A 15,956-nucleotide genomic window follows, 5' to 3' on the forward strand; every position below is an offset into this window, starting at 1 on the left:
TTAGTTTCAAACTTTAGGTTCAATCAATATATAGACTAATAGACACAGATGAATTTTAAAAGATTGCAGAGTCATGTATAGCATAGATATATTTGTGAAAATAAATTACATGCCGTGATACTGATTATCCCTGGCTTTGGTAGGACCTACCCCCATGGGAAACTGAAAGTTTCCATTAGGTCCTTTGGGAACTAATCTCAGAGCTTTTGTTTGTCCTGATAATCTTTTTCTTAATGTATGGGAACTGAGAAAACTGTGTTTGGGATTACATTTTTATTATAAAACCTAGCATTTTGGGTGGGTTATTGTTTCCTTAGGGAAGCAAGTACCAGCCAATCACATTGCTTCTATTCACACTGGAGGGAGAAAACACTCCCATTTGTGCGGGAACCCATCCCCCTACTTCTGTAGCTTCTAGAAACACCACTGCATTCTGCAGTTGGACCTGCTATGCAACCTGAGTGAAATTGATCGAGTGACTTAACACAGGCAATGAAATGACCTAAATAACTCAATTTCTTTCTAGTAAATTAATCTTGGGTTGTATCATGGATAAGACACCTTTGAAAACAACTAATTTGGCTTGACATTGTTCCTTTAAAGATTTTATAAGTGATTACCCGCTCTAAGCATGTCTAGGCAGCTGCATTTTAATTATGCATCCTCACCAAACGGTAGAAGTCATGAAAAGTGATCCTGAAAATAGCAAAATACCTGAAGAATTGCACGTAGATTTAACGTATTGATAGACAGGTGAGTGTTCAGCCACTCCTCACTTTAACAGGCTCTTCAGGGAAATTGTTAGGAGGCTGGCTGAGCATCAGGCTGACCATTGGAAGGCCAGTTTGATTCATGGTGGCATAAAAACTGAGGCAATGTGTTATCGTGAAAGCCAACGGCAGTTGAATTCTGTAGGTAAGACACTGTTGTGACCAGTATTTATCACATCACTCCCCAGCATCTAGTAAAAGGCCTGGTTCAGATTAGGTAACTGGTAAATTTGGGTTGAGCAAGCTAAAAGGGATTCTACCTTCCCCATATAACAGAAAGTACAGATTTTTTTTTTTTTAACTGTGACTTGCCTTTCTAAGGTTTAGCCAGTATATTCTGTTGTATCAAACATAGTCTTCTTTTTAATAAACTTTTCTTTTCTCGGCAGGTTCATATAAGTACCACCGGGTTAATTGTGACCCCACCCCCAAGCAGCCCAGTGACAACTGGCCCCTCGTTTACTTTCCCATCAGATGTTCCCTACCAAGCTGCCCTTGGAGTGAGTATAGTTTCTCCCATTTTTGTTTCTCTTTTAGGTACTTAGTGATGTTAATCTGGCACACTCCACCTCCTAACACCTGCAGTGTATGTTCCTACTTGTTAGGTGAGGTGGGTCTCTATCTTTCATCTATTATCTCTGTTAATCTTAACAAAACATTAGAAAGTCCCTTGCCTGCATCCTGCAAAATTTTTAACAAGGAGGATCAGTAGCCTGAACCTGTTAGAAGAACCCAAAAATACATTTAATTTTCATTAAAGTTCAACCTGATTTTCTAAAGCTTAACCTTTATTTCTTTTGAGTTTCTAGATCCTGCTTATTTCTTATAAAGACATATTTATGGAAATACTAAGGAAACAGGTCCTGAAGGTGAATGGTTTATTTTGAGTCACATGACAGATCGATACCAAATCTCTACATTAAGGATTCATTTTTTAATTTCTTGTCTTGTAGCCACATTGTCTGTAGCTGTGGCTACCTAAAGGCACCTGCAGTCTTGGAAGCCTCCCTTAGATTACGTTGATTTCCCTTCTGAAAACATAACCTCCTACAGATAGAGTCTAAACGGCTAATTGCTTAAAAACATCCAAATGGGAAAATAATAGGGAGAATTAGGGTAGCCAGGACATACAGATACAAAGAAGAGGGTCACTCTGGAAAGAAAATTAAAAGGAAAACAAGAGGCAAATGCAGCCTTTGGTAGTAGAGAAAGACTGTTGTTTAAGACCTTGTTTCCTAAAATTGTTAAGCAAGGAACTAGCAGTCGTGAGACATCTCTCATCTAAGCCACAACTTTGGCTTATATTTTCTATTTGCTCCAGTGTTGAGTTGAATTACGATAGGAAAGGTCATTAAATTAGATTGCCCTAGTACGTAGACCATTGCATCACCCTGCCTGCCGACAGTCATAAGTTGTGCTGTTGCAGAGAACACCATCGGTGTGTCCCGATGATGGGGGTACAGGCCTGCGGTGAAACAGGGTTTGAAGCCCAGCTCCGCCATTTATTTGTTACATGACCATGAAAAAGGTGCTCTGCCTCTTTAAGCCTCAGTATCCCTAGCTGTAAAATAAGTATCTACTTCACAGAGTTAGATCATCGAAAGGGATGACCATTACTGATCTCCTTTTTGGCCTCTGTTGAGGGCTGTGGCAAGTTGGGCCTGGTTCACTTTGTTACAATTTTCTTTGCTGTCTGTACCAGGAATAGGGAGGCTTCTAGGCAGCTGGTTTGTTTTTGGGTTGTGGATTTTATACATGTTGTAAAGATTTTATTTCCCTCTGCTAGAGTGCTTAGAGCCAGATTTGTAGCCCCTCCAGCAAGGACTCCACAACATAATTAGTCAAAATGTTGGCTCCGGCTAGTTTTATTGTTCTCATTTTCCATTTGCCTTGTTTTTCCTATTTCTTATTTATTTTGTCTTGATACATCTATAAATAATTGAAAACTGATTTAGAAACAAGGTGGGATATAAATAAATGTAGAGTTATTACCTAGCTTGACTTAGGCTTTTGAAAACTTTTTGGATTTAAGCATGTTCTTGTATTTAAATGGAAGTTAATAATGTTGTAGCTAGAGGTTAAAGGTGTTTTTTGTTTGTTTCTTTATTTTTGTTTTTAATGTTTCCTGAACAATTATAACTTTCTTGATAGTACAACTGCTTGGCAAAGGAAAAGATGCCTGGATTCATCTGGGGACAAGATGAATTTCAGTTAACTTTTAGTGAAATGTGGTTTCCCTGAGATTCTATTAGCCCTGGATATTTGACCAGAGCCAAGTTTCTTAACCATCATGACCTCTCATCTCCAGGGTAGACTCTCTCCTCTCCTTCCCACTCACGGTCCATGTACACAATGAGTTGATGTTTTCATTTCCAGATGACTGCCTTGCATAGTAAAATTCTAACTTAATTTCTTAAGGGGAAAAAAAAAAGACTTACTTTTCAGATAATAGAAAATTTAGTTATAGGTTAAGTGTCTCAAATCTGAAATCCAAAATGCTCCAAAATCTGAAACATTTTGAGCGCAAACATGCAGCTCAAAGGAAGGGTTCATTGGAGCATTTCGGATTTCAGATTTTTGGATTTGGGATGCTTAACTGGTGAAGTAAATACTTTAAAATCTAAAAAAATTCAAAATTCAAATCACTTCTGGTCACAAGCATTTACATAAGGGATATTCAGCCTGGAGTGAGAAAAGACATAAGGCTGGCTGAATTTCAGCCCTTGTGGGCTGAAAATTATACAACGTAGTAAATGGCCAGTTGCTCTTAGCTGGAGACTCACTCTGGGGCAAATCAATCAGACAGGTCACAAGAGAGCATGGATGTACAAAAATTAATTTACATTCAACCATTTTATTTTAGGATTATATAAGAAAACCTTCATGTTAAGCAAGAGGAAGGTTGATTAAACAATATGTCTACTGTGCCAATTTCATTTAATGAAAAACTAATTATAAACAAACCTGTCTGTCATCCCAGGAGATGTCTAGATCTCAGAGTCCCTGGAAGGTTGGCAGAAATGTTTTAGATTTAATATGTCAGGTTTAAGTGGAAAATCTCAGTAGCATGCGCCCTCTCCATCTTATATTAATTGTGTCAAGCATTCTATTTAAAATTTGAAATGGTTCCGAAGACTGTGAGTACTATCACAGCAATGGCACACAGCTTGGTGGAAAAGAAGGCAGGCTTTTCTTGGTGTAGATTTATAGGTAATAAATGCCACAGTAGAATAAAAAAATGAAAATTATTTCTAATGCTTTTTTTCATGAATTGAAATTTTTAAATCTTTTATGAAGAATAAAGTTATAAACATTGTCCCATACATTTCACACATGTAACAGTTAAAATTTTAAATATCCAGCATTATGAGCAATACTAGTATTACGTGTATCTGATTCAGACATCAAACTATTAATAGTAGTTATTTTTTAAAAATCTCTTTGTAGGGGAGGAGATTGAAGATCTTAGTCTCGTGTCTTCTGCATAATGGCAGAAGGACTTTTAAAACAAGTGATGAATAATCCCCGATCCTCTAGACCAGCCAAGAGGTGTTTAGCTGCAGGGTATTATAAGGTAGTCAGGTTGATAAAGGTAAATGCCACTCATGGCCAATTTATAAACAGATTGCACTCCAGATTTTAAAATTTTAGTCTGGGTGTGAAGGCCCATGCCTATAATCCCAGCACTTTGGGAGCCTGAGGCAGGAGGATCACTTTAGGCAAGGAATTCGAGACCAGCATGGGCAACATAGAAAGACCCTGTCTCTACAAAACAAATTTTTTTTTAACTAACTGGGCATGGTGGTGCATGCCTGTAGGCCCAGCTATTCGGGAGGCTGAGGCAGGAGGATTGCTTGAGCCCAGGAGGTCGAGGCTGCAGTGAACCACGATTGTGCCACTGCACTCCAGCCAGGACTAGATGCTGTTCCTAAAAAAAAAAGAAAGAAAGAAAGAAAGAAAATAATAACAAATAATAAACAATTTATACACATACACATTTGTATGTGTGTATTTAAACAAAGTTGAATGATGTCAGATTCTCAGAATAGCCAATATGTAGCCATGGTGGAGGCTAAGCAGAACGCATTGGTGGTGGTGGATTCAGGGAATTGGAAGAAGTGGATGAGGCTGCCAACCCTGGTAGTTTGAAAGTTAGAAGTAGAGTCTTTGGAATTGGCAGGAGCTCTAAAAATCAGGATGAAGAGCAGGATATGGTCAGAACTTTGATAGCAGCAACAGGAAAGGATTCTAGCATCTCAGGAACTGAGACCTCTTATTCCATGTCATATTGTTCTAAGAAGGGGATAGAAGCACGTAATGTATTTTCATTCATGAAATGCTCATTGAGGATCTGTTATCTTCTAGCTGCAAAGCTAGGTGCCACCAGTACAAAGACGGGTGAGACAGTCCCTGACTTCACAATCTCATTAATCATAACAGTAGCTTCTATTTATTGAGCTTCTGCTGTACTCCAGGGCACTGGGAAAGACAGTTTACATAAACTATTTCTAATTATTGACTCCATGTCTCAGGTTGGTATAGTGAAACATAGAGACTTTACGGAATTTACAGTCACCTAACTGGTATAGATATCTCTCTTGTTTCTTGTAGATCAAATGTGAAACAGTAAATTTTTAATTTATGCATATAGATGGTAATGCTGCTGAACTTGGTAACACCGTTGACCAATTTCAACAGGCATCTTCACATGGTAGCTTGAACCATTCCCTCATCAACCAGTATTCATGCATCTGAGTTTAGTACACACAAGGACTATTTAGACATGTTGATATGTAGGGTTGAAATGAGCTGAATAGAAATCAGACATTTAGAAAGAAATAATGGTAGATTGGAGAATATTAATGATATTTGCCCACGGGACACAGAGAGGCTCAATCTATCTTGCCAGTCACTTTTCTACCCTGGGAGGTATGTGAGGGAGATGCACACATAAGGGACAATTAGAAAGGAAATGAACCCTTTATTTTCAATTGAACTTGTGTCCAAAGCTCCAATGCAAAGCACTTTACTGGTAAGCTGGCCTGTAGCCCTTGGCCCAAGCTTGAGATGTACTGGACCATTTCCCCACTCTTTAGCCAGATCCTAAGATCTAATCACTACCTGGGTGGGTTGCATGAAAGGGCAAGCAGAGGGGAGAGTGCCAGAAGGGAGAGGGTTCACACCCATATACTTGAACTTTTCACTCACAATGTTACTAGCAGTGTGGCCTGCCAGTGTTCTGAAATGCTGCCCACTCAGAGAGAAGACACTTCTTCTCTGGGTGCTCACTCTAGCAAAGGAAGGCAGTCGAGGACTGCCCCGAGAGGCTGAGCCAGCATTGGAATCTATGTTTTTTTGACCCCAAAGGCCATGCTCCTTCAGTGATGTCTCTTCTTTCAAGATTACTGGGTCAGGAGAAAAGAACCCAGACATGGCAAAATATGACCATTTCCCATTAGCACACCATTCTTAAGTCCTAGTTTTAGTGAGCAGAATATTGTTAACAAAATGTGAATTTTGCATCATTTTCTAGAAGGTCCATAGCTGTTTTTTATACTTGGCCTCTGGTGCCTGGGCTGGCCTGGACTACGAAATAATAAGCAGGACTCCAGGTCACCTCCGGGTGAATGAAAGGCTACGTATGGTTTTACTCTGTGGAAATTTCAGGTCTTGCAGGACAGCAAACCGCCTGAAGCACATTACACAGTGGATTACCTTTTGAACTTCCACATCACCAGATTATTTTGGTTTAGGTTGTTTATAAAGCAACCCACAAAATTTCCTAGTCTGTCACAGCTCTGGAGTCACCAGAACCCTATCATTTTACCAACCCCACAGGGGCAAGCAACATCTAGGAATCTGATTTTAATCAGAGTTTCTTGATCTTCATCTGTGTGCTCACATACACACAAATTTACACATGCAAACATGCATGCACTGGGAAAAGATCTGCCCAATTTTATTAAACCATTTATGTTTCAACCACAGAAAGTGAGAGAAAACTCTTTTCTCTCAGGCAGAACCTTTGGGATCCTTCAGGATATCCTCTTTGATGCCATATCTTAATGTCTAACTCTCACTCTTTGCAAAAGTAATGTGTGTGAAACATTTGCTTAGTGTATTTCATGACAAGAGGTGATTTTACATTTTATTACAAAATTTTATTTATATTACAAAAGATGACTTGTTTTTATCAGGTGCATAGATGATTTTTGTCTTTTTCTTTTTAGGTCAAATTAGTACAGCCTCTGTGTTAATAAAGTTAAGCTGTAATAGACGATTTTAATTTCTGTTTGAGCACATGCCGTTAGTTTTCTGCCTTTCCACAGCCACACTGTTTTGAGATTGAGCTTAGAAAGATTTAAATGGAAATCAGTGAAGTGGTAATTTTACAGTTTCTCCGTATATTACTCTATATACAGGGTAGACTGATTATCTCACCTGTCAAACTGCTGATACATTATTATCCATGAACTGTCCGGGTCACATGTGCTGTGACCAGGATTCTCTTCATCTCTGCTTTGTCACAGGATAAATGCTTGCCCTTCTCCTGGTTAAAGGTTTTGGAGGCTCTAAGCCTCAGTACATGCAAATTCCAGAGCTATAACAAATCTTAATGCCGCCATATTTTGAATTGAGAATGTGAGTCACATTTTCATGACGTTCCAACTTTTTAAACTAACCTCTGCCTTCTCCTGGTTTGCACTTTGTAAGTGGCTCTGCACCTCATTTGTTTCTGCACTAAATGTTTTGCAACCACTTTAGCTGCAGTGTGGGAAAAATCTTTGTTGAAAGTCGCTTTAGCAAAAAATTAAACATAATGTGTGGAATAGTTGTAACATATGTCTAGAAATTTGAAATTTTTTTCCACTCAGTTCATTATGTTTCTGAAACTATGTATATGTATATGAACAGCCAGATGTATTATAGTGAATGGTGATGAAATTAAAATTTTTATTCCAAAAAACAGAAATAAGATGACTGGTATAAGCTATATTTAGAAATCATTGGATCTTTATTTTGTTAATATGCTGATGTATAGAAGCCATTTACACTTAACTAGGTAAATTCTTTAGTCTTCTTAGTTCTCCTTTGATTTAGTTTTTACATCTAGTGGTTCAAACGTTTGGAGAGGACGAGGTAGGGGTTCAGGCAGTCTTTGTGTGCCTGTTTTCCCAGGAGTTTCAGTATACAGACCCTAAAGAATTATCTGGGTTTATAGATCAGAAGGTAACAATTGCTCCATTGATTTTCAAAAGGCATGGAATCCTGTAGGCAGAACCCCATTAGGCTGTGCCCATAAAGGAACCAGCAGCTTTTCACTAGTGTACTTGTTGAAGGTTACCAGGCTTGATAGTACCAAATTTCAAAAGCTGGCAAAGTTAAGAAAAGAATAAGCAAAAGTAGCAACAATGGTCCAGTGACTTCGGCTTACTATTGTTTGGGCTTTTTGTAGACCAAGCATCAAAGGAAATTTTCTTCTGAAGGAATGATTTGAGATATAGTGCAGCTGAATTGTGTGTTGTGTTTAAGTTTCAGATTACAGAAACAATCACAAATTAATTCCTAGCAAGCAGTGTGACATTATAGCTACCCCCCTCAAAAGGCATTTGGATCCTTGTCCAAGTTCATACTTTAAAATGCTATTAATCTTAAAATTACATGCAATTGTTTCATTTTGTTTTTCTTTCCCTCCTCCCAAGGGTGATTACTTACCTGTTTGCTGAAAAGGTTTCTATGGCTTTAAGATTTTAAAGGAGAACAAGAGATGAATTTGTAGAAGCAGGCTTTCATAGCAGTTAGCCTGATGATTCTGCCCTGTGTGGATTCCATTAAAGTCTTGTTCTATGGATTTATGATTCTTTTTCTCTCCCACCTTCCATAGAAAGATGTAAATCAGTATTTTGTTCCCTTTTTTCCCTTTCTCTTTATGTTTTTCCTATACCAGACTTTGAATCCTCCTCTTCCGCCCCCCCCTCTCCTGGCTGCCACTGTCCTTGCCTCCACACCACCAGGCGCCGCCGCTGCTGCTGCTGCTGCTGGAATGGGACCAAGGCCCATGGCAGGATCCACTGACCAGATTGCACACTTACGGCCTCAGACTCGCCCCAGTGTGTAAGTGAGGGTGTCGTCTATTACTGCTTATGTGTTCATTTAAAACTAAGTCCAAACCTCAGAGGTCAAGAAGCACCTTTCTGACAGTGAGCTGATGACAGCGTTATGGCTCACCAAGCGGTCTGTGTCCTGCAGACTTCTACCTGGTCATGCATGTGACTAGGGAACTGCTGAGAGAAAATGAGTCTGATACATGAGCTTGCCAGGTAGCTGTCCCACTAGTGAAGAAGGCCTTTCATAGTTTAGGGAAACACACTGTTTGCTTCTTTATAACATTATATGTGTATGAAACTGCCTCTTTTGTACAACTCCTGTTTGAACTTTTTATCTTTATTTTCATTTCTTGCATAAGAATACTAATAACAGAAAGGTATTCTGCACAAATCATATCTAAGTCTAGTTGGAGTATGAATGTAAAAAGTTTAAGGCCTCAGCAATGAGTATCCAGAAAAGTTTATCCTGTTGAGAGTTTATTTAGGGCAGAACACAGCCAGGTCTTTGTGGATCCTGCATTGTGTAATTTTATACACCAACAGTTTAGAGCACTGGTAAGAACTATAGGTTAATGTTGCCTGCATGGTTACCATGTGTTGGTGGGCACAGTCACCTTGCATCTTGGGGTTGTCTTGTACGTTTTCTGATCTGGACTTTGTTTTCCCTTGATTTTTTCAAATTTAGTCTTTTTCCCTAGAACTGAGCATACAAAAGCAGGTGTAGCTCAAGCCTCTAGGTTCAGCTTGTGTGTAGAAGCCAGCATGTTGTGCTCCCAGTGGGGTTTCATACTGTATGTTCTCATTTGGGGCTACTTCTCAAGCCTAACAAGTGCCATTTGAAGAGCACAGTTTCCCCTGTGGGTGCATAATCTCTGGTAGCAAGTTAGGCACTCTTGGAAACTGCATTAATTCTTTCACCCTATGCAAATACTATTTGGCGGGATAGTCACTTCCACACTGGGAGGAACAGGTGCTTAATCAGAAAGGCCTCTGCCTGCTTTTAAAATGTAGACAGCAAAACGTTTTTCAATGGAGAATTGTCAATGCTACTTATAGATTAAAGGATTATACTTTCAGTTTACATTTGTACAAAATGTTCAACACTTTGTACCAAGGAAGAGTTTTGAGCATCTTGGGATTTGTCTGTTACTCAACCTGAAACCAAATATTATTTTCTATTCTAGGTATGTTGCTATATATCCATACACTCCTCGGAAAGAGGATGAACTAGAGCTGAGAAAAGGGGAGATGTTTTTAGTGTTTGAGCGCTGCCAGGATGGCTGGTTCAAAGGGACATCCATGCATACCAGCAAGATAGGGGTTTTCCCTGGCAATTATGTGGCACCAGTCACAAGGTATGGTTTTGAATAAATTGTTTACTATGTTCTAAACAGAGAAGCTTTGTTCTTTTCCATGATTTTCAGCCTATCCAGATTCCTTTCCCATTATAATTGCCTGTTACATAGCCAAAGTTTTAAAAATCCATGTCTACATCTGCTAAAATCCCTTCTAACTCTAAAATTTTTAGCTTGCTTTTCACATGCATATATGTGAAATTACAGGTTTTTACCAGTAAATGTACCGGGTTTTAAGTTATTTGCTTTAATGTGAAAAGGTTCAACAGCACCATTTTCAGTATTTTTCTACTAGGAAAGGCGTAGTGTTGATACAAAGAAAAGCTAGTGTTAATACTTAGGTGTTTATATAATGCGTACTGTATGCCAGGCAGGCAGCTTTGTAAACGCGTTACGCTGATTCACCTTAATTCTTCGCTGCTGTTACATTGAGGCACAGAGATATACAGCTTGTCTGAGATCACATAGTGAAGAAGTGCTCAAACCTGAACCCTGGTGCTCTAGATTTCTATCTGTTTCATTAACTTGGTAATTACCTCTGAATTCTGACAATGAATTCTATCATATAGTCAGAAGTATAGCATAGACCCTTCTCAACTGAGGGCAGTTTTGCTCCCCAGGGAACATTTGACCATATCCAGAAATATTTTTGATTGTCATAACTGGAGGTTGGGGGTGCTACTGGCTTTAGTGGATAGAGGCTAAGAGTGAAACGTCCTATACATAGGACAGCCTCCCACAAAAAATAATCATAATCTGGCCTAAAATGTCACTGAGGTTGAGAAACCCTGTTACAGAATAACAGAAGCTTTAGATATGCAAAAATTTATACATTTCATGTAAAGATAGTTCAACTTTTGGTCACTCAGGGAAGAAGCCTTGGAAATAGAATTAAATGACCTGTAATGAAATCAACACTGGGGGAGCCGTAGTTTTTGACCACCAGACATTTAATATACAGTCCAGGTTTAACTGCATTAAATCATTCCTCAAACCCCCTGATTTTAAACAAACAGCTTAATGAACTGACATGTTTGTCAGCTGTTGGCCTTGATTTATAGGTTGGCCAGCAGCCTAATCAAATGAAAATCACTATTGTTGCAGATGGTGACAGAATGTTAACTTTAATTTGACTTGCAAATTTTTAATCAATATAAACATTGTTTTATGTGTATGTTAAAATCTACATTCAGAATCCATCCCATCCAGAAAATGGCAGATAGAACCTCCCTGGTGCAAAATAATGATAATAATAGATAAGAGAAATGCGACAAATAACAAAAAAAATAAAGTGAATGAAGGAAAACATTTTTATAAAATACTTTTTATTAAAAATTTTTGTCAAAAACCAGTTATTAGAAGTCTCTCTGCTTGTATAGCCGGGTGCAGTGGCTCACACCTGTAATCCCAGCACTTCTGGAGGCCAAGGTAGGCGGATCATTGAGGTAAGGAGTTGATCACTTCAGGCCTGACCAACAAGGTGAAACCCCATCTCTACTAAAAACAAACAAACAAACAAACAAACAAAAAAACAAATATTAGCGGGGAATGGTGGCCTGTGCCTATAGACCCAGCTACTTTGGAGGTTGAGGCAGAAGAATCACTTGAACCTGGAGGCAGAGGCTGCAGTGAACCGAGATCACGCCACTCAGTCCAGCCTGGGCGGCAGAGCAAGACTCCATCTCAAGGGGGAAAAAAAAAAAGTCTCTCTGCTTGTTTAACTCTAGAGGAACATGTGCTTACAGTAAATTCTGTCATTCACAGTAAATAATAAGGATGTTCAAGTTAAGGAAGTGTTTTCTTAGTAGAAAGTTACTATATACAGAATTGTTATTTAAATGAATTTGGAATATGAAAAAAATACATTACACAAAACTACACTGAGCTTAATTACATTCAGTGAGTAAATAGATGTTTAAAGTTGGCTATAACCCGGTACATGTGCAAATACAGGATGAATACAGAAGAGTTATGTCGCACTGGCCCTGCCTTCAAGGAACTTACCAAGTCAGCAGTATTTGATAAAGAATTTATTAAAAAATAAATACACCGGCCAGGTGCATTGGCTTACACCTGTAATCCCAGCACTTTGGGAGGGTGAGGTGGGCGGATCACCTGAGGTCTGGAATTCGAGACTAGCCTGGTCAACATAGGGAAACCCCACCTCTACTAAGAACAGAAGAAAGTAGCAGGGCATGGTGGCGCATGCCTGTACTCCTAGCTACTTGGGAGGCTTAGACAGGAGAATCACTTGAACCTGGGAGACAGAGGGGTAAGCCGAGAGTGCGCCACTCCACTCCAGCTTGGGCAACAGAGTGAGACTCTGTCTCAAAAAATAGTAATAATAATAACATACCACATTTTGTAATCAAGGACCAAAGCATAAACAATTGTGGAGTTTAGAAACAGGATGAAAGAAGAAATCCACGTGAAACAATAGAATCGTAAGATATTAAACCTGAATCTGAGGCAAGGCTTCTTGAACTGACAGCGTTCGTGCTGGGTCTTGAAACATAAATGAGATTACGATATGTCAAGAGAAGACGGAAAGGACATTCCACTAGTGCGTGTATATGTGTGCATGCATGTACACGGGCACATGTGTGATGTGGAGCTGGAGGCAAGTAGGAAGCCAGGAGACAGGAGCAAAGATGTGGAAATGGGAATATAGTCAGGGAATGATCCTAGCTTGCTCTGTAGATGAAGTGGGAGAATCCAGGGCCTTGAAAGTCAGCAGAGATATTTGGTCTTGTTATGGAAAGCTGAACGCAGTAACTGTATATTCTTGAGCAGAGTATGACGTGTGGTTTCTGGTGATTCAGAATATATTTCAAGACCTTTCTCTGTCTCAGAGCCATCGTTACTTTGAATTTTCTATTCTTAAACTTTATAAAAATAATTCATTCATTTTTTAAAATGTTCTGTGTTTAAAGCTCTGAGTCATTTTTCTTGTGTTTAATTGTTCTTTCCCTCATTTTGCTGATGGATCGGACTTTCCATTTATGTTTCTGTTTTGGCAGGGCGGTGACAAATGCTTCCCAAGCTAAAGTCCCTATGTCTACAGCTGGCCAGACTAGTCGGGGGGTGACCATGGTCAGTCCTTCCACGGCAGGAGGGCCTGCCCAGAAGCTCCAGGGAAATGGTGTGGCTGGGAGTCCCAGTGTTGTCCCCACGGCTGTGGTATCAGCAGCTCACATCCAGACAAGTCCTCAGGCCAAGGTCTTGTTGCACATGACTGGGCAAATGACAGTCAACCAGGCCCGCAATGCTGTGAGGACAGGTAAGGAGGAACCCAGGACAGAACATACCAGGATAAAAGGCTTACCTGCCTAATAGTAGATCTTTTATAACAGATGTTGAGAAATGTAGATGTAATTAAAATAATGAACAACATTAGGCACAGTCTACTCAGTGGAACCTTGTATCTATTTATTTGGGCTAAGCGTGTCCTGCATATTACTTCAAACCTGATGGGTAAATCTAAAATCTGAAAGAAATTAGGCTGATCCTAAGAATGTCAATAGTACTTGAAATTTTGACCTCTATAGTTGAAATCTTATGACTTCAAATCTCACTACTACCATTCATGTGACATTGTGTGATACTCTACTAACGAGTGTGCTGATTATTTCTGATTAACTTAAGCACAAGTCTACTTTGGATCCTATGGAATCTTAAACAGCTTTCATAGTTCTGTAGCACTGAAAACCTTCCCAAGAGTCTCGGGTAACTAATGGGATGAGGGGTAAACTAAGGGTTTGCGAGCTCTATCAGAAAAACATAAAGAAGGAAAATGATTAATAAGAAAAGGGAATGAATAATAGGAAAAGGACTAGAGGGAGACATGGCTTGACACTGTAGAATGCCATCAAAAACTGGCTCAGTGTGGCTAACACTGTGGAGGGGCTGTCTCCTAAGTAAAAGAACTGAGCTTCCAGGCACTCAGTAGACTCAAGGACTGACCTGGAAGGACAATAGATAGTGTCTAGGAATCCAGCTAAGATTAAGTGCTTTTTGGCTACCATCCATCCTATCTTTATTGTAATAAATACAGTAGCAGCCTTTTATCATGGTCTGATGCAGTGAAATGACTCATGTTTTGGTGAGCAGCATCTATTAGATAGTTGAATTTTGCTGTGTTCCCTCTTTCCATCTACTAGTTGCAGCGCACAACCAGGAGCGCCCCACGGCAGCAGTGACACCCATCCAGGTACAGAATGCCACCGGCCTCGGCCCTGCATCTGTGGGCCTGCCCCATCACTCGCTGGCCTCCCCACAACCTGCGCCTCCGATGCCAAGCTCAGCCACGCACACTGCTGCCATCAGTATCAGTCGAGCCAGTGCCCCTCTGGCCTGTGCAGCAGCTGCTCCGCTGACCTCCCAGAGCATCACCAGTGCTTCTCTGGAGGCTGAGCCCAGTGGCCGGATAGTGACTGTTCTCCCTGGACTCCCCACGTCTCCTGACAGTGCTTCATCAGCTTGTGGGAACAGTTCAGCAACCAAACCAGACAAGGATGGCAAAGTAAGACCTTACTTACTTACTGTTTCTCTGCTTTACTTACTTCCCAGTTTTTTTCCTTATGTTGTGTCTGTCATTTTTAGCTAATGAGAAGAGTCATTGTTCAACAAACCCTCAGGTGCTCCCCACGTGTGAGTCACTATGCCAGGTGCTAGGAGTAGAGTGGGGAAGAAACGCAGGCACCACCCATCCTCTTATCTGGAGCTCATGTTTCTCTGTGTTTAAACACCCACTAGTTGCCACGCCCTGTGCTGCAGGTTAGAAGGACCACAGTGAATGACACTTAGTCACTCCTCCATGTGCAGCTTAGTCTTGTGGAGGAATTTCCTTTTGCCTTTAGTTACTCATTCTTTCATCATTTTGCCGTCCTCAAGTCTTCCTGCTCAGTGAGTCTTGCTTGGTAAGAGTTCTGGTAAAAATATATATATGTGAGGGGGATGAAACTGTTGATCAAAAGTGTTATTTATGGATTTATTTTATCTATAGCAGTGGTCCCCAACCTTTTGGGCACCATAGACCAGTTTTGTTGAAGACTGTTTTTCCATGGACCCAGGGGTGGTCGCGGGGAAATGGTTTCAGAGTGATTCAAGCTCATTACATTAAGTGTGCACTTTATTTCTATTATTATTATACTGTACTATATAATGAAATACAATTCACCATAATGTAGAATTAGTGGGAGTCCTGAGTTTGTTTTCTTGCAACTACGTGGTCCCACCTGGGCGTGATGGTAGACGGTGACAGATCGTCAGGCATTAGATTCTCATAAGGAGTGTGCAGGCTACATCCCTCGCATGTGCAGTTCACAACAGGGTTCATGCTCCTGTGAGAATCTAATGCCCCTGCTGATCTGACAGGAGGCGGAGCTCAGGCAGTAATGCGAGTGATGGGGAGCAGCTGTAAGTACAGATGAAGCCGCACTCGCTCACCTGCCGCTCACCCCCTGCCGTGCAGCCTGGTCCCTAACAGGCCACAGGCTAGTACTGGTCCATGGCCCAGTACATCTGACCTTAAGCAGCATGGTTCCTTGAGAGGTAAGACATGAAATATAAGGAAACATTATTTTCTAAATCCATAGGTTGTTTTTTTTTTTTTAATGTCTCATTTGGGGCTGAATTTTAAAGAAAATATAGATGAAAAGTTATATTGGAAAGAATAACCTACGGTTGGGTTTAGAGACAGGTGATTGGAGGTAAGAGAAATT

At 40.2% G+C, this 15,956-nt stretch overlaps 1 protein-coding gene across 3 annotated transcripts in view; it reads left to right on the forward strand.

The window, feature by feature from the left end:
- The window catches only part of LOC105466698 (SH3 domain containing ring finger 1), a 177,280-nt gene that overhangs the window by 140,010 nt on the left and 21,314 nt on the right, over nucleotides 1-15,956 (forward strand). For 2 of the 3 annotated variants that reach the window (XM_011715794.3, XM_011715793.3), the window contains exons 6-10: nucleotides 1,160-1,270; nucleotides 8,719-8,885; nucleotides 10,063-10,233; nucleotides 13,254-13,513; nucleotides 14,394-14,755. In XM_011715794.3, coding sequence (XP_011714096.1) covers nucleotides 1,160-1,270; nucleotides 8,719-8,885; nucleotides 10,063-10,233; nucleotides 13,254-13,513; nucleotides 14,394-14,755 — 1,071 coding nt within the window. The remainder of the gene's footprint in view (nucleotides 1-1,159; nucleotides 1,271-8,718; nucleotides 8,886-10,062; nucleotides 10,234-13,253; nucleotides 13,514-14,393; nucleotides 14,756-15,956) is intronic. The other variant, XM_011715796.3, reaches the window with a different exon arrangement.

This window comes from Macaca nemestrina, chromosome 3 (genome assembly GCF_043159975.1).
Source record: "Macaca nemestrina isolate mMacNem1 chromosome 3, mMacNem.hap1, whole genome shotgun sequence".
NCBI lineage: Eukaryota > Metazoa > Chordata > Mammalia > Primates > Cercopithecidae > Macaca > Macaca nemestrina.